Below are 26713 nucleotides of genomic sequence, written 5' to 3' on the forward strand. Positions count from 1 at the left end.
GGGAGCTCCGGGCAAAGGCTCCCGCAGCTCTCTGAGCACCGGGACTGCTCCTGGGGCCTTCCAGAGCCGGAGTCATTCCTCCTTCCCGCCCGCGTTCTGGAATGTGAGATTTTATTTGTTAAATGCTCGTCCGTGGGTGCGCTGGTGACACCCGCGCTCCCTCCTGCCTCGGCTCTGCGCTGGCCCCGCTGGTGACCGCCGCGGCAACGGCTGCGCCCGCTCGTCTCACGTTTCTTTTGCCGGAAAGCCCAGAGGCAAGGACTAAACCTGTATTTATTATAGAGCGTGGCCCTTTCCGTGCAGGGAAAGGCGGCGCGGACACCGGGGCTGCGGACGGGAGCGCGCGGGGCCGGAACGGGGGGCGGGGCCGGAAGCGACGGCGGCCGCAGCGGCCCAGCCCTGTCCCGGCCCCGCGCGGGGTACGCCGGGAGCTGTAGTTTCCTGCTCTGGGGCTCTCGTGGAGCACGCCGGGACTCGTAGTCGCCGCGATACGGGCGGTGCTCCCGGCCGGGCTGCGCGCCCATTGGCCAGGGGCTCGGCGGGGGGCGGTGTCGCGGGGGGCTCGCCCGCTGCCGATTGGCTGTGCGGAGGCCCCGCCCCCGGCACGGTGCCGTCAGTTCCGGCGGGCCGCACCGCCCCGCTCATTCTCTTTGGTGTTTGCCCTGTGCCGCCCCGCCGGTCCCGCCCGGCCCATGGACTGAGCGACCCCCGCCCGCCCCGGCCCGGAGCCGAGCCCAGCGCAGGTGAGGGGGCGTGGGCGGCTCGGGCCTGGCGGGGCCACGGGCGGGGGGTGGCGGGGCCTGGCGGGCCCGCGCCGGGCCGGAGCCGGAGCCAGGGCCGTGGGCAGGGGGCGGCCCGGACCCCCCGCCCGTCCGGGGCTCGCCCTGTGCCCGTTCCCGTCCCGGGCTCATCCCGCGCGGCTGCGCTGTGCCCGCTCCAGCGGCGGCGGGCCCGGGAGATCGCCCCGGCGGGGAGCGGGCACCGGACCGCGGTGGGCCCGGCCCTGGCGCCCCCGGCCGCCGGGGAGTGTCGGGGGCGGGCGGTGACAGCGGCGCTCCGGGGGTCCCGAGGCGGTGGCGCCGCACCCCGGGCTGTGCGCGGGGGCTGCTCGCTGCCCCCTGCCCGCCGTCCCCGGGGCGGCTCCGGGGGCTCCGGGCGCAGGGGCCGCGGAGCCTGTGGGGCTGCCGGCCCGCGGGGAGTGCCCGAGCCCGGCAGCGCCGCATCCTCCCCGGGCCCGGACGCGCTGCCGGAGCTCCCGAGCCGCGCCGGCCGCTCGGGCTGTGCGGACAGCACGTGCGGGAGCGGTGACAGCAGCGGGGACAGCGCCAGCCCCTGCTGCCCAGCCGGACCCGCAGCCCCGGCTCTCCCCTCGCTCCCACCGAGTCTGGCAGCCGTCGCTGCTCCACCATCACTCCCCTGTGTCCTGAGCAGGACGCTCGTGTTTGGTGAGATGCAAAGCAACAAGTTCCGTTTAAACCTTTCCTAGACAGTGCAGCTTTGGGTTGCCCGTGCAGGGGATGCTGCACCTGCTAATGCCAGAACCGTTTTCATGATGCGTTCATCTGCTGGGTCTTTTTGTCATTGCTTTTCTGGCGGTTTTGAGGCAAACCTGGGAGGAACATCCTTTGGAATGTCAGTAAAGGCTAGGTGTATATATATATATATATATATATATATATATATATATATATATATATACGTAGATCTGCGAAATAAAATATGTAAATGAAGTCTGTTGTCTGCTTTTGGAATGGTATATTTGTAAAATCGCATTTCTTCTAACTAGAACATGCAGGTGTACTGCACAATTCCCTTGCTCAAACTGGAGGCAGTGTTCTGCCTTTGGTTTTTTTAATACCAGTGGACAGGAGAACTTGAGTTCCAATTATGCAGCTCTGGCTGCAGTGCAATAAAGTGATTTCTGGTTTGTCTGTTGATTATCTCATACATGCAACAAATGTCTTTGTTCTAACTTTCACAGAGATTCACTGAAAGTCTGTCACATCTTGAGGAGAATGTAATGAGCCCAAGGGCTGAATTTTTTATTATATTTTCTATTTTATAAAGTTGGATCACAAACTTATTTCAAAACTCTTCTAAAAGGATGCATGCAAGAAACAATTCTACTTTATATGGTTATTTTAAGCAGGCACTGTGTGCAGAGTTTTTCATAACATCATGAATGATGTTTTCACTATCAGTACAAGTCAGTAAAAATGTGTTTTTTGGCAAAATTATTCACAGGTTGAAATAAATTTGAAGTGGTGTGACTGTACAAAGTCAGAGCAAAACTAGAAATTGCTTTGTGCCTTTCAGATCTTCCTGAAGAAGAGCAGCTTTGTTTTGGAGAGAAATGACCATTCCCAAAGCCCTTTTCTTGGTTCCTTTGGCCAGGACCCGTGCCAGGGTTGGCTGTTTCACCAGAGCTGCTGCAGGTGCCCAGCAGAGTGCAGAGGTCTGGGGGTGTTGGCTCTCAGCAGTGTCCTGGGCTCTGTGACCTGTTCTCCTGCAGGGAAAAAGCCAAAATCTCTGAACTGTTTTGTCACAGCACTGACTGAGCTGGGAGGAAACAGTTGGGTGTTCATTCAGTGTATCACTTCCACTTTATCAGTTTGCATTGTTTGGAACTGGCTGGTTTATGTGTATGTTTGGTAGTTCCCTCTTTTCCTTCAGCTTTTACTTTCAAATTTTAGCTTTTCTTCTCTTATTAGTAAGCCATGTCTTGGCTCCCGTACTAGTGTTTGTGCCCTTAACAAAAAGAGAAGCATCTTTTTCTACACTGTTACTTTTGGGATGGACCCTGTCTTGCGAAAATGTTGCAGAAGATTTATCTAAGAGGAAAACATTGTTCAACCAGTATTTTACATTTTGTGCAAATAGCCTTAAGTCTGTAAAATTTAGTCATTGTTTATCAATGTATAGTGAGTATTAGGTTAGACTTTCCAATTGTAAATTGATGCTCTTAAACACTGTTGCAGCAGCTTGAGAATTTTATGCTGTATGTTACAAAGCTACCCCTAATGTGGGTTTTTCAAAGGTATTTTAGGTAACAGAGCATCTCAAGAAATCTCCTAGAGCTTGCAGATATTTATTTTTTGTGCCTCAAAAGAGTTGAGTGTGGGACAAGAGACTCAGCGACCACACTGGAGTTATTTAAAACTCCTTAAAAACAGGAGGAGAGAGGGAATTGTTCTGATCACTGTTTTGTTCAGGAGCGAGCACACTGGTGTGTTCCCAGTCTGCATACAGGGGGAGCAGAGGTTGTTCCCTGGTGGGGCTGCGTGGGGTGGCCCTGAGTTCTGCTGGGCCTGGTCCCCTCAGCTCCAGGGACCTGCCTGGCCTCAGGGCTGTGTGGGCTGAGCCCCCTGGGTACCCTCACCCCTTGGCAGGGATGGGCTTGGCCTGTGTCTGTGAAATGGGGGTAAATTCACTCCCTGCTTGAGAGCAGTTTGTTGTTGATGAGGAACAAGGAACGTGCCTTGCTCTGGCTGCCATGGCTGCTGACTGCCCCTGCAGTGGAGCTTCTGCTCTTCAGAGAGGAATCAGTGCTTCCTGTAACATTTCATTTCCTGTGGCCGAACCTGCTTCTTGGACATTGTTTGTCACATGGCTTTTATTTGGGGATGTCAGAAAGCCCTCGTAATACAAACGTGGTGGTGGTGTGTGGCACTTGTGCTGCCTCTCAGGCTGCTCTGGGGGTCTGGTGGAGCAGCAGTGGTCAGTGGGCACCCAGGGTGGCAACGGGGACACGGCTGGTTCCTGACAGGGGGCACGAGAGGAGTGTCAGGACCTGCAGCTTCCGAGTCTCCTGAGGAGCAGGACACCTTTGTGTGTGCTGGTCCTGGCAGTGAGGGAGGCCTGCTGCTGGCAGGGTTTAGTCTCTTGTATTTGCCAGTGGCTTCCCAGAGCTCAGGGCCAGCCTGTGGCAGGACCCCCGTGAGGTGCTGTGCTGCCAGAGCTGGTCCCTGACAGGGCCAGGCCCTCGTGTCCCTCGGGTGGAGAGGGGGAAAGGTGCTGGTGCAGCCAGGAGCACAGAGGTGTGTGCAGCCCTGGGAGTGCAGCCCACAGGGACTCAGGGAAGGGCTGCCTCATCCCTCTGCAGGGGCAGGGGTGCCAGCCCCATCCTCCTGAGTGTCCAGGACTTGCAGCTCGCCACCAGCCAGGGAAACCTCTGTCACCAAAGCAGGGCACTTCAGTGTCACTGTCAGGAATGGTTTTCCTGATGCATTTAAGCCCATTGCTTTCACCGTAAAGAACAGATTGTTCTTTTCCTCTCCAAAATCCTTTCAAGTACATGAACCGGTGGTTCTCAGGCCCCAGCCATCCCTCTCTTCCTCAGAATGTGCAGTTCAGATCCTTTGGTAGCTTTCCCATAAGTTGTATTTCTCTGAAGCAGAGTGTTTGGGGCTTTTGCTCCTGCCCAGAGCCTGTCCCCCGGGGGTGTAGGGCTCCAGCTGAGGGCTCAGTGCAGACCTGGCTGGGGCTGGTTCTTGTTGCTGCCCCTCAGGATGGGGAGGGCTTTTCCCAAAGCAGCCTGGCAGCACCAGCCTGTGCTGGGGAGTGCTGTTGGTTGTAACTCCTCTGCTCTGCTGGTGCCATCAGTGGTGTCTGTGCCGTGGTGACCGGTGGGCAGTGCCTGCCCAGCCCCTTGGGCTTCTTCTGCTGAGGTCAAGGGGTTCCAGGAATGGCTGGGGGAGAAAATTCTGTTATCTTTGTGCAACTTGGTCTTGACCCTGCCTGCAAATATGATCCATTTCCTTCCTTTTCAGATGCTTAGTTTAGCCTCCAGAAAACTCTCTAGAAGAGAGGCTGAGCTGACTGCAATCCTCCTGTGTTCCCTCCTCGCTCTCCTGTTGGTGAACAACAGGTGTGATGCCAGCCTGGTTCAGGCTCTGCATCCTCCTCTGTTCTGGAGAGCTGCTCACAGTCCTGGGAGTCAGCCTGAGGGTTTGAAATGCCTGAATGTCTGAAGTAAATCAAGAGCTCTGTCCTCTTCTAACCCGAATCAAGATTGAGCTCTCCCCCATTTTGTGGCTGGGAATGATGTTGCTGGCATCTGCACGCAGTTGGCTTAGGCATGGAAAAGAAGGATTAAACAGTTTGTGCTATATTTGTAAGCAGAATAAAATAGGTTTTGATTTCCATTTAGAGCAGTCCATGCAGTGACAGGTTTCATATGTAGCACTGAGATAATTTTATTCTAAAATGGTTTTAGCCTATTTGTGAGTGTAATCACTAGATTGGAAGTGTAGCCAAAAGGTAGAATTTATATCAATTTTTGCAATTAATAGCCACCAGAGTTTCTCAGTTTGTGGCTTGCTTTTGGTTTGGCTTTGTGAATAAAGGTCTGGGTCTAATTTTGGGAGTTGATCTCTCAGGCTCTTAGAAAGAGGAGCCTCACTAAAGAAGAACTGAAAGCCTCACTACAGAAGGAGAATTGGCAAGTGACTGTTGTAATTCTGCAAAGAACACTGTTGTGAGATTCCACTGCTTGGGTGAGAAACATCGCCTGGGACTGGGGAAAGAGCAAAGAAGATTCTTGGATCAGGTTGGAAATTCTGCTTGGAAAAGCAGCTGTGTTGAGCAGTTTGTCATGGTAATGGAAGGGTCATACAAGTCCTTGTGACCAAACAGATGAGGCAAACTCAGTGTAGGGTGAGAGATTCTCTACACAAGATTTTTTTGTGTCTTTAGGAAGCAAAATGCTAACCCTCTGTTTTTTCTTTTAGGCATTCTCCATCATAAATATCCTATTTAGAACTAAATACAGATCTTCATTCTCTGGATCTCCTAAAGGTACTGGAAACTTACTTAAAACCTTAAAGTTTCTTACCTTTCTATTTGCGTCATATTAAAAAAATGACAAACTGTGGTAAAACATGATTATCCATAGGAAGTATTTGATTTTTTTTGGTTCTCTGGCTTCTGTCTGCAACTCCTGTGTCAATTATAACACAAAAAACAAAAAACAAAAAAAAGAAGAGAAACAACAAAAAACAAAACCCAGGAAAGCTTTTATCTAAAAATTTTACATTATTTTATATGTGAAGATCAGGATTTCTTTTTGGCTGAGTGGACTGGCCATGCTCACATCTTTGTGCAGTTCTTTGGTGACCTTAGTGACTCCCGAACTTTGCATTTTAAGGTCTGGGAATGTTCCAGGCATCGATGCACCAAAAGAAAATAAAAATTTAAGACCAAGTGGTGAGCAGTCCTCTGTCCCCTGTAGATCCATGTAAGTTTAGTGTTGCCCACAGGTCACTGCGATGTTTGATGGCAGCCAGCCCTGCTGGGGATCACCTTTGGGTGCAGCACTGATGTGGTGACACTTAGACACCCTTGGAGGGGTAAGGGAAGGAACTGTGGGAGGGTGGGGAAGGAGAGCTCTGTGAAAGGTGGTGCCCTGCTTTGAAAACAAACTGCCTGTAGAAGTTTGCTGAAATCAATGTCAGACATCCTTTCCAGCGTGATCTCAAACATCCTGATGTTTCTGGCATCAAAATATCAACTTTTGGTGTTGTGTTCCCACAATGGGTGGCTAAAACCTGTAACTTCAGTTTCTTAGAAAGACATTGCACTTCAGCAGGAGAGGAGCATTTGCTTTTCTCACTGCAAGACTTCAGTGCATTTCTTCATCTGCAAGACTTTGGTATAGGCTTTGCCAGGCAATTATTATCGTTGTGTTACACCTGAAAATTTTCAGTGGTTCTAGTAATGCCCTTGGGAATGAAACTTAGTGTCTGTAAGGTTATTACCCTGGAGTCTTATTCTAAATACTTCTCTTCTTTGTCTTACAATTTCTTAGAGGTCCTTAAGACAGACTCTGTGATGCCACTCTCACAGTTACAATGCACCCACTGTGTAACTGCTGCAAATTTAGAAGTCAAATATAGGATTTGTTTTGAGTATAATCTGCATGTGTGTCCTCTGGGCTAAGGAGACCTGAACTTTTTTTGCTCTCTAGTAAAAACAAAGTTATCCAGGTGGTAGTATGGTAAGTCTGACATGCTTAGGATGTTTTTTTCCAAAGTAAAAATACTCCAGGTGGTAGGTTTTGTGGTGTATCTGTTGTTTCGCAGTAGTTTCTTACCTCTTATTTAATAAATAATGAAATCTTTCTGTCCATGAGTGTATTAATTTAGCTTCTCTTAGGCTTGCTTTGTCAGTAACCAGCTAAAAACTTCCCTCTGACTCACTGCTGCTGCTCTCACATTTGGAAATCCATTCACAGGTTCAGAATTTGAAGCTCACAGAGCACTAGTGGAGTTGTGTTGCTGCTAATAGCCCCCTGGTGGTAGCTGGAGCAGTGGTTTCTCCTTTCCACCTAGAAGTTAGGAAAGAATAAACCTTTGTTTGCTGCCCCAATCAGATCTGCAGGTCAGCGGTGTGTGTGTGCGTGTTGAGTGCCTTTGTGTGCGACATGGATTTACTTGGCCGTAAAAAGTCCAAGTAATTTATTTATTTTTAATAAATAAATTGATACGGGGCTTGTAAGTGGATATGGACAGCTGACCTGTTGGTGTCTATTTAGGTTCCACTGCCCAAGCACGAAGATAATTTTGCATCCATGTGTGAGAGAGATCCCATTCGGGTCTGTCCCAGGGGCAGCTCTGTCCCAGGGCGGGGCTGTGCCCCGGCTGTGAAATGGCCACGGGTGCCCGGAGCACTTCTGCACTTGTGAGCAGTGCCAAGGGACAAATCCATGCTTGAACTGTGACTGGGACAGGTCCTGCCTGAAATAGAAGTAACCTTCAGAATACATGTAGCAGATACAGGCTTTGAGCTCTCACACCTTTGCTTTTCGCAGCCACGGCTGCTTCAGCACTCCCTGCTGGACTCCAGCTTCCTCCCCTCATAAGTGCCTTGGCACTCTTGGTGATCCTGGTGGAAACTCTATGATAATAATAAAGGATGTGTTCTCTAAATAGATTTTTGGTAAAGACTGCATTTATTTCTTGCCCCCCAAGTGAAAAAGTTTAACTTCAAATGGTAGAATGCATGAAATGGAATTTGTCCATGGAAGTTGCTCTTTGTTCAGTGTGTAACCAGTGGCTCTGGGTGTAAGTAACAGATTTGCTTCCTAAGTGGAGAAAAGTTGCTTCAGTCATGGAGAAAAGAGATGGACAGCCCTGAACAAGCATAAATAAAGCTTCTGTGACTGCAAGGAGTGTGAAACACGGTGGGGCGTACGGTGGAACTGTGCTGTGCAAACGGGACGTGTGAGCGACTAACTGGACAAAATGGGAACAAAGGGTGCTTGGTTGAACACTGTTTCCCTTTTTGCTGATGGAGAATAATTTCAGTAGGTTGTTAGAGAATGCTAAATATTTCGTATAATCTATTTTTCATCTTTCATCATTTTAGGTCAGCAATTTGGTTTCCAAAATTGGAGTTTGTCTGCGCTCAAAGCTGTTTGCCTACAGTAATCTGCTCTGGTTGGAAGTGAACATGTCTCAAGTTCAGATTCAGAATCCTTCTGCTGCTCTTGCAGGAAGCCAAATACTGAATAAAAACCCATCTCTTTCACAGCCTTTGAGTATTCCTTCTACTACCAGTTCTTTGCCCTCTGAAAATGCAGGCAGACCTATCCAGAACTCTGCTTTGCCCTCTGCTTCAGTTACATCCACCAATGCAGCTGCAGGTAAGATAGAGGGTTAGTAACTGTATATATTCTTAATGCTTGTAGCTTGGCATGATATATTCCTGATGTCTCGCACCTACACATAATTTAAAAGTAATATTTATCCAACTGCAGTGGCTCCCTGTGGAATGAAATCTGTTGGAGACAGGTAGAAGCACACTTTGACATAAAGGTCCAGCAATTAATTGATTTGCTTTTAATAGTAAAGAATATTTTTAATTTTTTTGACATTAAATTTTTGAAACATTGCTATCAATCTTTTCTACCAGTAGCTTGTTTTAAATATGAAAAAGTGTTGTTTGAAGTACTTTGTTTAGTTCTTTTATCTTTAGTTCTTGTATGAGCAGTTTAATGATAAATATATTATGCTAACAAAATGCAATAGAACAAGTAAAGGGTAATAAAATACAGCTTATAAGGGAAAATAAGAGGAGGGAAATTAAATTAACTGAATTTTTGAAATTATTCAAAGCAAGTGATAATGAGGAATACTCGGAAGATTTGGTCCTTGACACGTACTAGATAAGTGAGCTCTGTGCAGGAGTCTTCTAACTTCATACTTGCATTAGAACCTTGAATTTAATAATGGTGCATGAGCACTGAGATTCCTTTTTTAATTGAAATTTGTAGTAGAGTTCACAGTTATCAGTTAATTTATCTGATCTAATGTAACCTTTCAGCTCCTTCAAACATGGCAAACCCCAAAGAGAAAACCCCCATGTGTCTTGTGAATGAACTAGCCCGTTTCAACAAGATTCAGCCTGAGTATAAGCTTCTGAGTGAGCAAGGTCCAGCTCATTCTAAGGTAAATGTTCATCCCAGTTTCTTACTGCTGCTGGTCATGCTCCTTCACCTGCAGGAGTGGAAGGCAATGTGTGTAATTTTAGTGCAAGATAATTCAGAATAATGGAGAAGAAAGGGAAGCCCCCCATGGCATCAGTGGTAGGGAAAGGTGAAGCTGGTACCTAAGAATTAAAAAATTGGATTCCCAAAATATCGCATCAGCTTCAAGGTGTGAAGGAGTTGATATTTACAAAAAGTATTGGAATAACATTCAGAACATCTGTTCAATTGTTTTTCATTCACCTGTGGGCATGGAGCTTAACTTTCTTCAAACTGCTGAAAAATGTGTTTAATAAAGGTTTCAGAGGATTAAAGCAAGGGTGGAGTTTTGTGTCACAAGGAGGGATGAGTTTCCAGTCTGCTGTTCAGTGACATGGGCACAGCAGCTCCTGGGGCTGTCACCTCTGCCCACACTGCTCTGAGTTTTCAGCCTGCCAGGGCTCATGCAGGATACTGGCCAGCTAAATTGTGGAATTCTTAGTTCAGTGTATGGGAAAGTCCTGTTGATGTCCAAAGTGATGGAAATCTGGAGATGCCATGGGAGTTAAGGATTACCATATTCTCAACTTGTGCATCACTGACAGATTTACTGTTCTGTGTAAGAGGGTCTGATAAACTACATGAATTCTGAAGCAGCTTTTTACAAAATACCTGCTTGTGTTTTTGAGGTGTTTACAGTGCAGCTGACTCTTGGGGACCAGCACTGGGAAGCTGAAGGAACTAGTATTAAAAAAGCTCAACATGCAGCAGCTGCCAAAGCTTTGGAAGGGACAAAATTCCCTAAGCCCACGGCTCGTCCATCTCGTAGCGAAGGCAAGAATCCAGGTATCTGCCACAACAAACTGGTTTGAAATAATAATGCATAGAGAAATACACCTCTCTGCTTTGGATATGTACTGACGTTCATGAGGATGAGGAGCTGTGATTCTGCCTGCTTCACAGTTGTGGGCTGGCAGGTCCTTACTGTGGCTGTGATCTGTTCCACAGCTCATTTCCTTTTGGCAGTGACCTTACACCAGAGCCCTTGTGCTGGAGTACAGCTGATTTCTGAGCCAGTGAGGCCTCTGCTAGAAAAAATGACACTTACTGACTGTTCTGTCTCCAGTGAGAATGGGCTGCGAGTCCATTCTTCATGGCTCTGAGAGAAATTGTTTTAGCCTTCAGTGGCAATTTACCTGCCTTTTGACAAGGCCAGTTGCACTTTGAGAGTGAGGAGTCATAGAAACCTTCTTAGGTCATTGAGGACAGAGAAACGTTTGGTCTTTCTCAGTAAGCAAGAGACACAGAAGGAATGTAGCATGTCTGGCAACTTAAAAGTACATTTGAAGAAAGTTCTTTACTGCAGAAAATTCTTTGTCTGCACTTTGTTAGATATGCTGTAAACATAGGTAAATCAGCAGCTTCAGAAATTAAAAGCAAAATGATAAAACCCTCTAAAATAATCCCAAAAGATCTCCCAGCAAATGCACTTTTTTGTAACAGGATTTGTCACAACTGTACTGGGCCGCTTTAATGTGCATCATATAGACCTATCCTCTTTTTGTTCATCAGCTGTTTGGAATTCAGACATTTAAGATACTGCATGTGGCAGAAGTTGAGCTCATTTTTCCCTGCAGTGAGCCAGTAATTAAAGTTTCGATTGTCTCAGGTGCTGGTGCCAGCTGGACACCCCTCTGTGTTGCTCTTTCTGCAGACAGTGTCACCCCCACGGTGGAGCTGAACGCGCTGTGCATGAAGCTGGGGAAGAAGCCCCTGTACAAACCCATCGACCCCTACACGGGGATGAGATCCACCTACAACTACGCCCTGCGCGGCGGCTCCTACCCCCCGCGGTACGTGCAGCCCCGAGCCCTGCCCCAGCGGGCACCCGGGGACACCCAGGGACACCCAGGGACGCCCAGGGGCACCCAGGGACACCCAGGGACACCCAGGGACACCCAGGGGCGTCCAGGGGCACCCGGGGACACCCAGGGACGCCCAGGGGCACCCAGGGACACCCAGGGGCACCCAGGGGCACCCAGGGACGCCCAGGGACACCCAGGGGCATCCAGGGGCGTCCAGGAGCACCCAGGGACACCCAGGGACACCCAGGGGCGTCCAGGGGCACCCAGGGACGCCCAGGGACACCCATGGGCACCTGGGGCACCCAGGGACACCCAGGGGCGTCCAAGGACACCCAGGGGCGTCCAGGGGCACCCAGGGGCACCCAGGGGCGTCCAGGGGCACCCAGGGGCGTCCAAGGACACCCAGGGGCGTCCAGGGGCACCCAGGGGCGTCCAAGGACACCCAGGGGCGTCCAGGGGCACCCAGGGGCGTCCAAGGACACCCAGGGGCGTCCAGGGGCACCCAGGGGCACCCAGGGACGCCCAGGGGCGTCCAGGGACACCCAGGGACACCCAGGGGCGCCCAGGGACGCCCAGGGACACCCAGGGGCGTCCAGGGGCGCCCAGGGACACCCAGGGGCACCCAGGAGCACCCAGGGGCACCCAGGGACGCCCAGGGACGCCCAGGGGCACCCAGGGACACCCAGGGGCGCCCAGGGACACCCAGGGGCACCCAGGGCCACCCAGGGCCACCCAGGGGCATCCAGGGACGCCCAGGGACACCCAGGGACGTCCAGGGGCGTCCAGGGGCGTCCAGGGGTGCCCAGGGACGCCCAGGGACACCCAGGGGCACCCAGGGACACCCAGCTCGTGGGGCAGGGGCTCTGCACAAGCACACCCACCAGCCTCTGGGCTTGCCTTCTTTCCAGCACTTCATTTCTTTGGGGTGGGGCAAGGGAGCTGGACCGAAAGTTGAAGTGTTTCTGAGAGCATTCAGGTATAGCCAGCTTCATTAGGCAAATAGCTAATTATTAGGTAAATATTTCTTGCATTTCCTTTCTGTGTAAAAGCAAAATTGAACAGTTTGATACTTCTTCTGAAACTATGTAAATTAAAGTTGCAGTTTAAAGAATTTTATATAGGCGTAGGAACTTAAAATTCAAACCTTCCTGGCCTGCCGAGTCCATAGAAGCATGGTTGTGTTGTCTTTGTGTAGCACTTAGTCAGAAACGTGTTCTTATTGTAAAAGAGTGTCAATATTTGGTTCAAAGATAGCCACTAAATTCTTTTAGGCTCTAAATCAAAATGTGGCTTTTTAAAACTAGTGCTTCAGTGCTGGTGTGGTTACTGATATCCAAGAGATTGGCCCACATCTGACTTAGGTGTCTGTTTGCTTTGTAGGTGAAATCATTTGCTTATTTACCTCTCTCTTTGCAGGTACTTCTACCCATTTCCTGTGGGGCCTTTACTTTATCAAGTGGAGCTTTCAGTTGGGGGGCAGCAGTTTCATGGAAAGGGAAGAACAAGACAAGCTGCTAAGCATGATGCAGCTGCTAAAGCTCTGAAAGTTCTGCAGAATGAGCCCTTGCCTGAGAAACCAGAGGTGGGAATTAGTCTTAGTCTTGTAAGCATAAATTGCTAGAATGAACTGGGATATTATTGTAGATTTTTTCCTTGTTGAAAGGACGGGGAAATTCTGTCTAGCAGTGGTGAGTAATTTTCCTTTCAAATGTAGTTATTTTGGTGTATCCCATTCGTGTGTATGTGATCAATGATCTTAAAGATATTTTCCAACATAAATGATTCTGTGATTCTAAGAAGAAATCATTGAGTAAAATGATTAGACTTTAAGGGAAAGAATGACCATTTCTGACACCTTTTCGGGCTGCAGATCTAGGAGCCAGTGGCAGGAAAAGATGTGTGATAATGCTGGCTCTTGCTGGAGCAAGCCCTGCCTGAGGAGCTGAGCTGAGCGTTGGAGCTTTGAGAGGGGCTGTGGGGGGAGAGCTGCCAGGGACCCTCAGCGTGCCGGGGTCGGACGTGCTGGTGGAGGAGCACACGGGGTTACGTGGCAAATTCAGAGAGATGATCAAGCATTGGCTTAAAGCTTAGGAAACACGGAAAGCTGGGCTTCCCAGCATGATTCTTAGGCAGGAATTCTAATTTTGCCTCAATGTTTGCTTCTGTGTTTGTTGCCAACTCACTTGGTAAGCGTCAGCTGCTCGTTATGCCCGTGATGAGGGGACAGGCTCAGCTGATGGCTGTGGTCAGTCAGCCCTGCAGCACCTCCCCGGTGCTGAGCAGCCCTGAGGAGGGGCAGGGAGCGGGAGGAGTTCCTGGGAGAGGGCAGTGCCTCGCAGTGCAGCACAGGACTCCTGGAATTTGCTTGGACAATGTGATGAGAGCTAAGAATGGTAAATGCTTTGAGGGCTCATTCAGATCTAGAGACACATAGTTGTTGGAGAGTTTAGTCAATGCAAACATGCAAAATACCTCAAAAGCAAAATTTAATCCAGTAACGAGAAGTCGTGGTCATCTTCACAAAGAAAAACGTTGGAATTTGAACAACTAGAATCTGTCTGAAATTACCAGGAGAGGAAAAGTGCTTGTACTGAAGTTGTGCCAGTGTTGGTGAGTGAGGGCAGGGACAGGCCCTTCCTGGCAGGGCTGGAGGGACCCCTGCAGTGCAGGTGTTCCCCTGGGACACGCCACTGTCCCTTGGCACTGGCACTGGGGTTTGGCAGCTGATGGTGGAGGCTCCAGGCTGCTGGGACTGCGGCTGGGTGGGCCCGGGGTGTGCCCGGGGTGGGCCCGGGGTGTGCCCGGGGTGTGCCCCTTTGTCCCCGCTGTTGTCCCTTTGTCCCCGCTGTTGTCCCCTTGTCCCCGCTGTTGTCCCCTTTGTCCCCGCTGTTGTCCCCTTGTCCCCGCTGTTGCCCCTTTGTCCCCGCTGTTGCCCCTTTGTCCCCGCTGTTGTCCCTTTGTCCCCGCTGTTGCCCCTTTGCCGGCCGCGGGGCCGGGCTGGGTTTGGCTGCCTGGGCTGGGCTCTGGAGCAGAGCAGGGCTCCAGGACAGCCCTGCAGGGCCCCTGCCATGGCACCACAGGGCCAGGCTGTGCCCAGACTCCAGCCTGAGGGACAGGGGAAGCCTGTGACAACAGCAGGGAAAACTTCGGATTAATTTTATCAATTATTTTTTTCCCTAAGATGGGAAAAGCCTGTCTTAACTGGTGGGATAAAAAACTTCTTCATGTTTTAAACTGACCTGTTAGTAGCAGACATGGGGGATGCTCGCTGCTGTCCAGCAAGTTTTAATCTATGAAAACTCTCTAGCTCAGCACCCCTGCTGCTGCTCCAATAAGGTACTGAAATAATTTTTATTACCTGGTTGCATAACTAGTATTGTGGCATGATACAATCAGTGATGTTGTTGTTCATCTTTACCATAATCCGTAGTACTCAAATTTCTCTGTTGCTGTTGACATGCCTTAGCTCATGTTGATGCCAGCATCAGTGGAGACACTTTTGGAATCCCAGTCAAAGTTTCACCTGGAGATACGTGCCTGTAGGAAAGCTTCAGTGGCACTGTTGTCCCAGCAGGTTTGATTCTCAGAGATGGTCAGAGTTTGGTTTAGGGCAAGTTCCTGGCAGGATGTTCCTGACGTGAGAAAACAAAGCTGCAGATGAAGCACTTACAAGGGAGCATGTGAAAGGACAGGACTTTGCCAGGGCTCATCAGCCATCCCTCATTCACGTTGGTCCCACTCTCAGAATCTTTATTTTCCTGCCCTTTCTCTTACCTGATCCTGTCTTAGTGCTTTTGGTGCAAATGTCCAATCAGTATATGAAAATTGTATTTCATAAAGGTACTTCCATTTGGAAATCAGTGCACGTAGCACTTCAATTTTGTTTTCTGTAAACACATTTCGGAACCTATTGGCGCTTATTTCATTTGTTCTTTCTTGTAATGAGCACATGAAAATATGAAGGTTTGAAAGCTTTTACACACACACACCTTAATAAGCTCCTTAAGATTCAGTTCTGTAGGATTTGGGCTGCATTTCTCCACATTCATGTAACATGGCAGTAAAGGTTAGAGTACTTAAAATTTGGAGAGTTCAATAAAGTGGTTGAATGGATAAAATTCAATTTAATAGGATCTTTATTTTAAATAGAGTATGCTTCTTTTAGGTTAACGGAAAAGAACCAGATGATGAAAATCTCAATAAATCTGAAATAAGCCAAGTTTTTGAGATTGCACTTAAAAGGAACTTGCCTGTGAATTTTGAGGTATGTTTACTTTACAAGCTCTAGATTTGTTTTTATTAGACTATTAAGGGTACACATTAAGTTGAGTCTCTCCTAGATAACCCAAACAACTGACTTTTAACGTGTCTTGTTGGTTGTGAATACTCTTTAACCTTTGACAGCCACCCTGATAGTCTTGGAGTTTATATGGTAAAGGGAAGAAAATAAAATCCACCTGTTCACAAGTTCATGCCCTAAAATGATCACATGGAGTGAACATCAACGCTCTGGTTGTCTGTGCAATCTTTTTTCCAAGCTTTTTGAAAAAAACTTATTACAGTGAAGAGCCAAAACACAACCCTGCATTAATGGTTAGAACATGGAAGTGCAGAGTCGAGGCAAAAGAGTAGAGCTCACTCTGAAAGACACATATGGAAGTATTTGCTTAATTAAGCACTGATCTGGACTACCCAAGTGCAGAATCTCACAAGTAGGTTTCTTTTCTTGCCATGAGGTGACCTCATGTGCATCTGACTTTCCTTTCCCTTTGGCCTGGCTGCTTGCTGCCTCTTTACCCCTCCTTGATCATTTCAGTTACCCTAAATCGGGAGCTTCCACAGGAGCATCTCTGTTTCACTAAAATATTGATTGATCATGCTGCTTTCCTGAGCTGGCAGAGTAACATTTAAGCCAACTATCTGAATTATTATAGTAAGAAAATGCAATTGTGTGTAACTAAATTGCTTCTGAGACTGTTCTATGAGATTGTACATGAAACTCTCAATTATTGCAGATTAGCCTGAGCATCACTGGTAAAAATACACTGTCACACCAGCCAGTTGTGGGTGGAAGCTCTTAATTCATTCTTACTTTTTGACTATATGGATATTTTGGAGTATGATGTGTTATGAATGGAGTTAAAAGCCTAAATCTGTAGTGGCCATCTATCTGTTAGATGTCTCCAGAATTCCTCAGAGTTCAGAAATTAAAATTTCTGGACTAAAATGCTAGATCCCAAAGTGTTGCTTTCTCTGCAATGTTTTATTGCTGTACCGTGATGAATTTAATGACATGCTGTAAGCTGTGGGGAGGTACACACTGGTGAAATAGAACAGTCCTATTTTTATACTGAAACAGTAAATCAGTAAATTAATGAGATGGGTTAATGACTCGTGTAAATACTGTTTTCTGCTTGCTGCATCTGCTCTTTTAAAAGTATATGCTTACTTGGGTGGGAATATGTTATTAGAGTGCATATGATTGTATGAGAATCTAAAATCTCTTTATTCTTAGTTCTTGAGAGAAGTTTGCTATAAACAATGTGCCCTGCCATTTTTAATAAGTGTTTATCACGCTTTCACTCAGTTTTTCCCTCTGAAACAGGTGACTAAGGAAACTGGTCCTCCCCATATGAAGAGTTTTGTAACCAAGGTATCAGTTGGAGAATTCATGGGTGAAGGTGAAGGAAAGAGCAAGAAGATCTCAAAGAAAAATGCTGCAATAGCAGTCCTAGAAGAACTGAAAAAATTGCCACCCCTTCCTACGGTTGAGAAAATGAAGCCACGAATCAAAAAGAAAACAAAATCAATAGTGAAGGTAAGGGGGGAAAGGCTGGAAATTTGTGCAAATAATCATCAGAGAGGCTTTTCTGAGTCAGTTACCAACACTCTTCAGCTGCCCAGCCTTTCCCAGCCCTCTGGTACAACAGATGAGCTGGTACTTTGCCCCCACTCCAGTGGGGTTCTGACACCACTTCCAGAGCAGTTATCAGTGAATTCAGGATGAAAGAGAAACCTTATAAAGGAAAGAGCAGCATGTAAAAATCAAGCTCTGATTTTCAAGCCTCAGATTTAACAGCTTCGGGTTTTGCTTGATTTTGCTTGTACAAATTCTCCTGCAAGCTTGTCCCTCCCGATACAGCAGGATTAGAATTTGTAAAACTGTTGGCAGGGTGGATTACATGTGGTCAAGTGTGACGGGGAGCAAAATAAATTCAGTATTTCTCTTTGGCTGTGACAGTGTTTCATTAAGCAACTTTTATTTCAGTATTTTTAAAATGTAGAGATTAATTAATTCAGTGGCATGCTGCATTTTGTCTATTAAACCAAACATTCATGAAGTTTGGCTTATTTCCTAACACTGTTCTGTGTAGCTGCAAACAAGTCCAGAATATGGTCAAGGAATGAATCCCATTAGCAGACTTGCCCAGATCCAGCAGGCCAAGAAGGAGAAGGAGCCCGAGTACATGCTGATCACAGAGCGTGGGCTGCCCCGGCGCAGGGAGTTCGTCATGCAGGTGGGTGTGGCTGCACACCTGGGGGGTGACCCCTGCACACACCTGGGGCTGTGACCCCTGCACACACCTGGGGGTGACCCTGGGACACACCTGGGGGTGACCCCTGCACACACCTGGGGGTGACCCTGGGACACACCTGGGGGTGACCCCTGCACACACCTGGGGGTGACCCCTGCACACACCTGGGGGTGACCCTGGGACACACCTGGGGGGGTGACCATGGCTCACACCTGGGGGGGTGACCATGGCTCACACCTGGGGGGGTGACCATGGCTCACACCTGGGGGGTGACCATGGCTCACACCTGGGGGTGACCCCTGCACACACCTGGAGCTGTGGCTGGCATCTCTCTTTTTTTTGTTATGGTAATCAGGTTGTCATTGTGATATACAGAGTTAAGAGATTTCCATGATTTAACAAAATATCTAATGGGCTACATTCACCAAAGATAAAGGTTCAAGAAAAGTGATCTGAGTCATTAAAAGAAAAATGGCACAGGGCACAAGCAGACTATGTTGTAACTGCCTAATGTTTTAATTAACAGGAGTATTAATATTCTGATAAGAGATACTAACCTGCTTATATTTTGTAATGTAGGATTTATTAACACTAACCTGGTTACCCAAGCTGAGATGATGAAATACAAATCTTTGTGTGACTTCTGCTTTGGTTTTTTGTGCTTGAAGGCCATTGATTATTGATAATAAATGACAACTTGCTTAGAACAATGATCACCTGAACTGTTTTGTGACTCAGGGCATTCTGGAGATACAGATGACTAATAAGGAAATCCTCATACTACTGCTTAAGAATGGAATTTTCTTCCTCTTCTGTCCAGGTGAAAGTTGGTGTACACACAGCTGAAGGAATGGGCACAAACAAAAAAGTTGCTAAACGCAATGCAGCTGAAAATATGTTGGAAATTTTAGGTTTCAAAGTCCCTCAACCTCAGCCTCCAAAACCAGCATTAAAGACAGAAGAGAAGGTGAGTCTTGAGAGAGCAGCAGCTGGTTAATGCTGCAGCAAAGGCTAAGCTGAACAGAGGCAGCTTTCCAAGGCAGTAACAGGGTAGGAAATTCATTCCCTCTGCCCTAGCCAGGAAACAATTGGATTGAGGGGAATGCTCTCTGAAAAGAATATGAAATATCCAGTGTTTTGGATATGTTAAGTGTTTGGGTTTCCAAGTAAATCAAAGTTTCATCAGAAGGATAAATGAATGTATTCCTGCTGTATGAAATGTCTCAGAACCTGTGATAATTTCTGTGTTGGTCTCAGAACCTCACAGACCTGTAGGTTATGGGGCTCTGTCAGCAATAGTTTTACACAGCCTTGGCACAGCTGCAGTGCAGAGTTTGTTAGGAGTCTCTCTGGTGGGGCCCTTAGGGAAGTTTACCTGCCTTTATTCTGCTATCTGGTTCTGGGTAGCTGTGTTCCTAATACCACTTCTCTGGGATGTGGCAGTTTTAGGCTGTCAGTGAATAAGAATCACTGAATTACTCTTTTCTTGATAGCGATGTAATTATTGATATTTTTGAATAATAACTTTTTCAGTAAAATTTTGGCTGGTCAGATCATCTACATCTTGAAAACTTTAAAATTTGAGTGGAAAAAAGTTTTAAAGGGATATTGTGTGTCTGAGTCCTTTTCCTTTTATTTTTAAGACCCCAGTGAAGAAGCCAGGAGACGGAAGAAAAGTAACCTTCTTTGAGCCGGGCTCTGAAGAGACTGCAGCTAGTGAGTAACCTGGGGAAGGCAGAGGGCCCTGCTGGGGTCAGCTCTGTCCCCAGCCCCTTCAGCAGTGCCTTTGAGCACTCTGGGATGGGCAGAGCTGTGCAGCTGCTGCCTTGCAAACCACGTGGAGCCCTTGGGAAGGTTTGGTTCAGACCCCAGAGAGCTCATTCCACCCCAGGCCCCTGCTCCTGGCATGAAGATGGGAAAGGGTGTCAGCACGGACTGGTCAAGCTCAGAGTTGGAGAGGGAGGGAATGGCCTTGTCCAGAACAGCTCAGTCTGTGCCTGCTCTCTGAGGACTGAGAGCAGGAGCTGTGCCTCACCTGTCTCAGGCAGGGAATAGTTGTGGTGTCACACCCAAGGTGGCAGGCTGGAACCAAAAGGCCCCAAACCTGGGCACTGTGTCCACAGAGATGGCATTCTGGAATGTCATCTGGTGGGAGGAATCATTGTGGGAGGTTAGTCTATCACAGATTGCTGCTCTGGGAGCGTGTTTCAGGTACTTTATGCATTTAGTATAACTTGGCTCTTTAAATTATAGTAAGTTGGAATTGACTTGGACTTTTGTACTATTTTACTGCGTCCATAAGACCTTAGGTAAACTTCCTGGCTTCCTATTCAGATTTTGCTATCCCTGTTCTCTTCCATCTACAAATTCTGGCTTTCATCCTTAGATTTGAAACAGCTCAGCCCCGCAGAAATTCATTAATCTGTTCTGCCATAAAAATGACTCCTTGGTTTATTTTGGTGGCACTGTCTTCCCCACCTTTCTTGAGCACACCTGTGCAAGTTTCATCCATAGCCCTGTGTGAGTTCCCCTTAAAAAGCTGTTCTTACCCCTCTTTAATCCAACTTATACCATAATGTCAGCAAATTGCTGCCAATTGACTGTGGCTGGACGTTTGCTGTAAATAGTCTTGTCTCTTTCTTTCTTTCTTGTCTTTCTTTCATAGGAAAGGTAAAATGTTCCATTTTACCTTTCCTATGTGCTTGTTCTCACAATATACAGTTTAAACTTCGTGCACTGTCACTGTCTTTGCATCATTTAATGGTGGCTCTGGCCATTCTGTGGTTTCATTATTTGCTCCTACAGTTTAAATGATGCAATAAAAAATTATGAAAGCAAAAGATGTATCTAGAATGTGGCTGCAGCTGAGGTGTCTGTGAGCTTGAGTGAGCTGGAGAAGCTCCTCCTGGAGGTAAAGGTGCTCCCTTTGGCGGAAGCAAGTGTTGCACTGAGTCAGTAATTCCGTAAGAAAACTCTGTCTTGATGATGCTGAAGCTCTGACCCTCCCTCTGATTGAGCTTACCAAATTTGTTAGTCTTTCAAAAGCAATTTGAAATGAATTATTTTTTTGCAAAGTGACTTTTGGTGCCTGCGTGTGCCTGCAGGAGGGCTCTCAAACAGCAGCAGCTCTTCAGTGTGCACCTCTCTCCCCCCAGGTAATAAAGAAGATGAGTTTAGGATGCCTTATCTCAGCCATCAGCAGCTTCCTGCTGGAATCCTTCCCATGGTCCCCGAGGTTGCACAGGCTGTGGGAGCCAGCCAAGGACACCACACCAAAGAGTTCAGCCGGGCAGCTCCCAACCCCGCCAAGGCCACGGTGACGGCGATGATCGCCCGCGAGCTGCTCTACGGGGGCACGTCCCCCACGGCCGAGACCATCCTCAAGAGCAGCAGCTCCCCGGGCCACGGCCCCCACGGGCCCCTCACCCGGCCCTCCGAGCAGCTGGACTACCTTTCCAACGTCCAAGGAATCCAGGTAAGCGTTGGGCTTTGTGAGGCTTCTTCCAGAGACAGCCAAGCTTTTGTGTGTTCAAAAGCTTTTTAGCTCTGCTGGGGAGAGAGGAGTTCTGAGCCCACTGAAATTCATCTAACAGTTTCACTTTACCTATGACATGTACCAAATTTTACATGTTTTTAAATTTAATTTTTAAATGGACAATTTTGTACCATTCTCAGCCCCAATTCAGTGCTACTCTGAGGTCTTGGAAGAACAAAATTAAAGAATAATTTTCTGAAAATCTTCCTGATGTAGGAAGACAGTGTGGACTTGAACTTGGCTGATGGGAAATGAGGTTTTTTCACTAATCTGTCATACATTAATACTTGCTGTAAGCTCTGCATTTTCTTATGTTTGCTCCCTTTAATGAGAATTGCATTAAGTTCTTACATTCGTATGACAGATGAGGTCAGTGGGTCGAAGCATAGTAGAGAAATTTGAAATGCAGACAGCAGCGATCAGAATAAAGGTTTCAGTAACAATCATTATTAAGTAGGCACTTGCATTCAGGAACCTTGCCAAGCTCTTGTTATTATTAAAAAACATTGTGAGTGAGGTTAAACTTCAAATAGAGTGGTTCTGCTGGCTGAGAGAATAATGAGAAGAAGGGCTCAGCTTCATATATGGGCAAATAATCTGCAGCAGTTGTGATATACTTCCTGTACTTGGTTAACTGAGAAGAAATAAATCCTTCTCTTTCCTTCAGGTTGAATATAAAGACTTTCCAAAAAATAACAAGAACGAGTTTGTATCTCTTATAAACTGTTCCTCTCAGCCACCGCTGATCAGTCACGGGATTGGGAAGGATGTGGAGTCCTGCCACGACATGGTATGATGGGCACTGCTGAAACGCTGCTCCTGGGGCTTCACGGGGACACCAGGCTTTTATAGCACTGCTGGCAGCAATCAGATGTTCCACAGTTCCCTGGCTAGTTTTTGTCTAATATTTCACAGGTTGCAAAAATTATGATTAATATCAGAATCTAATCTAAATAATGCTTAATGTGCTGAACTCATGATCACAGTTTTGGTCTACAAAACGCGTATTTGCTTCATCTTGATAGTATTTGCATAAGCCCATGACAGTACAGGCACAAAAAGGAACATATAAACCTAACTGCACCTCAGCTTATTTCCTCATTATATCAGAAAGGGCTGATGTTTCATTGAGAACTCTGATCTTGGGCTCACCTTCCCAGCCTTGCTGTGAAGGAGGAATCCCCTATGGAAAAAATGCAGTTCAGCATTGGACAGTAAGGGACACTCTAAATCTGTTCAGCTCCCTTCATAAAAAAGGATTTTTATTGCCACTGGCTGAAATATTTATTTTTGAAAGAATGAGCCTGCTATCGTGAAACCTGCAGGGGACTTCAGCTGTAAAAGACTTTAGGTGGAGCTGATAGGAGGTCCCCAGTCTTCTCCCATTCAGAGGAATTGTCCTTGTTCTTTTGGGCTCGAGGTGAGCTGAGTGCAGCAGCCTGAAGGGATCTTTGGAATATGTGAATACACTTAGGAAAACCTGATTTTGCTGATTTTTATACTAAAACCTGTTGCAGTACTTTCCTAATGAGCACAATTTGATACCGATTTTGTTGTTCTTTGTCACTTTCTTTGGACATTTTCGTGCCCCTCTCTACATTCTGCTGTGCAGAGCTCCTGTCAGACTGAGCACAGGGGTCAGGGCAGGGGAGAGAAGGGGAAGGAGCAGCTGGTTTGGAGCTTGACCACTGTGACTGTGAGCCCCCTCCACAATTCAGGGCTCAGCTGTCACTAAGGCACGTGTCAGAATCAAGGATGTGCTGGAAAGCTGCACCTGGAATTAGTCTAAATGGAGTGGAAAGAAAAGCCAGTTCTCAAGGGAGGTGCCCGAGCTTGGCCTGAGCCGTGTCACACTGACCCTGGTAAACAGTCACATGGCCCACCTGTGCTGTATTTTTGATTCTTGTGTAACTTGTTTTCCTTTTTGGAAAAGGACGCTGGTTCTGTGTATTTTTCTGTCCTTTGTCTTTAGCTCTGCACAGTTTGAGCTGTTACTAATTTAGTGTCTCTTTTCTTGCTGTTTCTAGTTCTGCAGTGTTAGTTCCCCCAGTGCTGAAACAAGTGCAGTGTGCAGTGGGAATCCCCAGTCACAGCACCATCCAATTGCTCCATGAAGCAAGATGAAATTCTACACCTTTCCATTTTCCACCAAAACTAGGAACTTAAAAAATTCTTTAAAAATATCGCCAAAATAAGGACATTTGTTTGGGTTAAGAGATTGCCTTCACTAAATGACTGAACTGACCAGAAGTTGAATTGCTGAGTGCTCTCTCTTCTCTTTAGGCTGCACTGAATATTTTAAAGTTGCTGTCTGAGTTGGACCAACAAACCACAGAGATGCCAAGGACAGGAAATGGACCAATGTCTGTGTGAGTGCTCTGCCAGCTTCCCTTGCACTGATGCAAAGTAACCCTATGAGAGTTTTCAGACAAATAACATGAGGGGGGTTTGATTTACCAGAAAGGCTGAAATGCTCTTTGCCCTCCAGCAGGACCAGAGGGAGGGTTGGATGATCAAGCCTGTTGCTTTCATGTGTCAGAGACAGAGCAGTGAGCAGGAGTGAGTGGGTGGAGCGTGGTGGCTGTGGGGTGAGCCCAGCCCAGTGTGACAGCTCTGGGCCCAGCACCTCTGGCCTCCCTCACCTCAGCTGCCCCTTCCCACTTCTCTGTAAGGAGTGTGACTGCCGTGGGCTTGGGGTTCCAGCTGCTCCTCCCTCTCTCTTGCAATCTTGTGTGTCACAGGTAAAGGGATATGCAGGGGTCCAAGCTCATTTTCAGCAGAAACATGGAGAGGAGGGTGCAAATTATTCCCTTGGCTGGGTTTGGGAGGAGAGAAAATTGAGCTTCTTATTGACATAATAAACTCTCAAATCAACAGTAGTGGGATTAACAAAGTGCTAATTGATTAAAAAGTGGGGCAGTTATATGGTAACAAATCGTTAAATGCACATCAAATTATTTGTATCCAATTTAAAGCATCTTATTCATGGAAATAGTGTTTTGTCTCCTAAGTAACAGGTGTTTTCTCATTTTAGATGTGTGAAACAAGAAATGGAAAGTGACCCTCTCCTCAAACCGGCGAGCGCAAACCCTTTGGGACAAACACTGGACAGCACTGCCTGAAACAGGCTCTTGACTGAACCCAAACCTGAAAGCACCAGAGAAAATCAAATGCTTCCTCTTAATGTAACCTAACTGTTGGAGTGCTACAGTCTCTACAACCTACTGTAGTGTCTAAATCATAACTGTTGCTTTTTCTTCAAGCAGTGATACATTTTTAGTTTCATTATGTTGTTTTGATTGAGAGGACACTATAAATTTTTCATTTAAAAGTTTCTTAATTGTATCTAGAACCATAGCACAGTTTAGAAACTTTGTCTTCTGAGACTGACATGTTACCTGTGAACTAACTTGGGAAGATCATATCCATGTATGTGGTTATTTTGGTTTTATTGGAATAGCAGCGTTTCACTGGAAACAGGCTGTGTCCATTTTAAAAAGCCCCATATTTTCGCAAACCAACCCTAATTATCCAATGGTTGAATGAATTTAAACACTTTAGGAATTTTAAACTTGGTTTGATCATTTTTGGTTAATTTCTAGTTTTCTTGAGTGTGGGGTAGGGGAGCTCGAATGCAACGTGACTTTCAGTGATCTCTGAGCTGTGTTTTAGGGACTGTGCGCTGGCGGCTCACAGCTCACTACAGTACAGGATATGATCTCAATGTAGTGCATATAAAACTGCAGATTGATTTTCCTTGAGTGCTTTATACTGTTTAATTACATCTCCATGTAGGGCTGAAAAAAATTACCTATGTTTATATATAACTGTGTTGCTTTTGATGTTGTGTTCCTGCGCGCGGTCGGTGCGCGCTGAGGTTTGCATTGGTCCAGGTACAGCACGATAGCTGCGCGAGTTCAGTACTGCTTCCGTTCATTGTTTACGCTGGAATTTTTTCTCCCCATGGAATGTAAGTAAAACGTAGTGTTTGTCACCAATAAATGGTAATACTAAATTTTTTTGGTTAATTTATTCCTGTACACCACCACAGGGGCTGCTTTTTTATGGATTTGTAATGCTTGTGCTCTAGTCCGGGCAGTGTGTTAAGCTGTGGAGTAACTTCCAGTGGTTCTCGAGTGCATAGAGAATGTTCTGCGTTCTGTGCTGTGCAGGGTGTGCAGACCTGGCAGGAAATGCAAAGTATCGTGGGTACGGTTTGTTATTTGTGCCGCAGTGTTAGTGCAGCTCTGTTAATGGGCGCTCAAACTGGACTTTAAAGTGAAACTTAAAATTCACTTAAAACGAGGAACCTGGCTCAGCCAGTGGATGTGACCTCCTCGAAGCAGAGACTTGAACTCTTTCCTTGTTTGGTTGTAACTTGAGCCACAGCCTTGCCTTGCCTGCGATGCTGGGGCAGTGCTGCAGGGCAGAGCTCGGCTCCTGCAGCAGCACTGGCCCGCAGGCTGTGTCAGTGTCTGTCCAGTGTGAGCTGGGTCAGTGTTCATTACCTGTGACCTGCAGGAGCAGTTCCTACACCTGTGTGCAGTGCCTGCGGGAACCCCTGCCACAGAGAGCAGTTCCTGCAGGTGCTGTCTCAGAGCTAAATGTCTTGGCCATTTTATTTGCATCATCCAAAGCAATTGGGCCACAGGGGCTGCAGACCAGATTGCATTGAATCACGTTGGATGTGATCATTATAAGCTAAAACCCCCAAACATTGTAAAGGTTTTTTGTTTTTTAATTTTTTTTACATTTGTAGAACTAAAATGCTGTACATTTAAAAAATTAAAAGAAACTTGCTAGGCTGAGGCTTTGTATTGCAAATTTTTCCAACTCAGAAACTCCTTACTAAACCATTCCTATTGGAAAGCAGGGAGCACACTGACAGCAGTGGGCCCAGGTTCTCCCTACCTTCATCTGCTGCCGCTGAGTTTTCTCCTCTGATAGGACTAGAGCTGCTCTTGGGGCTGTTCTGCAGCAGTCACTTGTGGCTCGTGCTGTGTTTTACAGGAACCTGGGCTAAGGCCCTTGGCCACAGGGAGCGGTTCAGTGCTGTTAAACACCCTGTGCAAGAGAAGTGTCTCCTCTCCCAGGCCGTGCTGCAGTCACAGCCTCCCGTGGGACACTGGCACCGTGCAGATCCTGGGTTAGCTGACATGAGCTCTGCATAAAAGGGGGCTTCAGCTGAGTGCTGCAGCCCCTCGCTTCTCCTGCTGTCTCCTCTGTGCTTGGTGCAGCAAAGGCAGGAGACGCAGCCGAGGCAGTGTTCTTGTTTCTCCCAGAAGTGCCCCCGTTACTGGCCCAGCCTTTTACC

At 47.3% G+C, this 26713-nt stretch overlaps 1 protein-coding gene across 6 annotated transcripts; it reads left to right on the plus strand.

Moving 5' to 3' along the window:
• Positions 1-606: 606 nt before the first annotated feature.
• On the plus strand, positions 607-26207 carry STAU1 (staufen double-stranded RNA binding protein 1). Of its 6 annotated transcripts, none has more exons than XM_063404136.1 (16): positions 607-743; positions 5730-5796; positions 8365-8641; positions 9322-9446; positions 10153-10309; positions 11178-11316; positions 12745-12910; positions 15494-15592; positions 16916-17146; positions 17703-17846; positions 18685-18831; positions 19508-19580; positions 21020-21339; positions 22067-22189; positions 23683-23768; positions 24434-26207. In XM_063404136.1, exons 3-16 carry the CDS (start codon positions 8449-8451, stop codon positions 24519-24521), a joined length of 2091 nt encoding a protein of 696 aa, XP_063260206.1. In that variant the 5' UTR covers positions 607-743; positions 5730-5796; positions 8365-8448; the 3' UTR covers positions 24522-26207. The 6 variants fall into 6 exon arrangements, with proteins under 6 accessions (XP_063260206.1, XP_063260210.1, XP_063260209.1 ...); XM_063404140.1 differs by having other exon boundaries at positions 24448-26207; XM_063404139.1 differs by having other exon boundaries at positions 16934-17146.
• The last annotated feature ends 506 nt before the right edge of the window (positions 26208-26713 follow it).

The sequence above is a fragment of the Prinia subflava genome, chromosome 8, assembly GCF_021018805.1.
Source record: "Prinia subflava isolate CZ2003 ecotype Zambia chromosome 8, Cam_Psub_1.2, whole genome shotgun sequence".
NCBI lineage: Eukaryota > Metazoa > Chordata > Aves > Passeriformes > Cisticolidae > Prinia > Prinia subflava.

What these genes read in the sequence shown, in the direction of transcription:
- STAU1 (XM_063404136.1), top strand. Translation starts at nt 8,449, where the DNA reads ATGTCTCAAGTTCAGATTCAGAATCCTTCTGCTGCTCTTGCAGGAAGC. An exon ending in ATCCACCAATGCAGCTGCAG is followed by an intron (nt 8,642 to 9,321) that starts GTAAGATAGAGG and finishes GTAACCTTTCAG; the next exon opens with CTCCTTCAAACATGGCAAAC. An exon ending in CCAACGTCCAAGGAATCCAG is followed by an intron (nt 21,340 to 22,066) that starts GTAAGCGTTGGG and finishes TCTTTCCTTCAG; the next exon opens with GTTGAATATAAAGACTTTCC.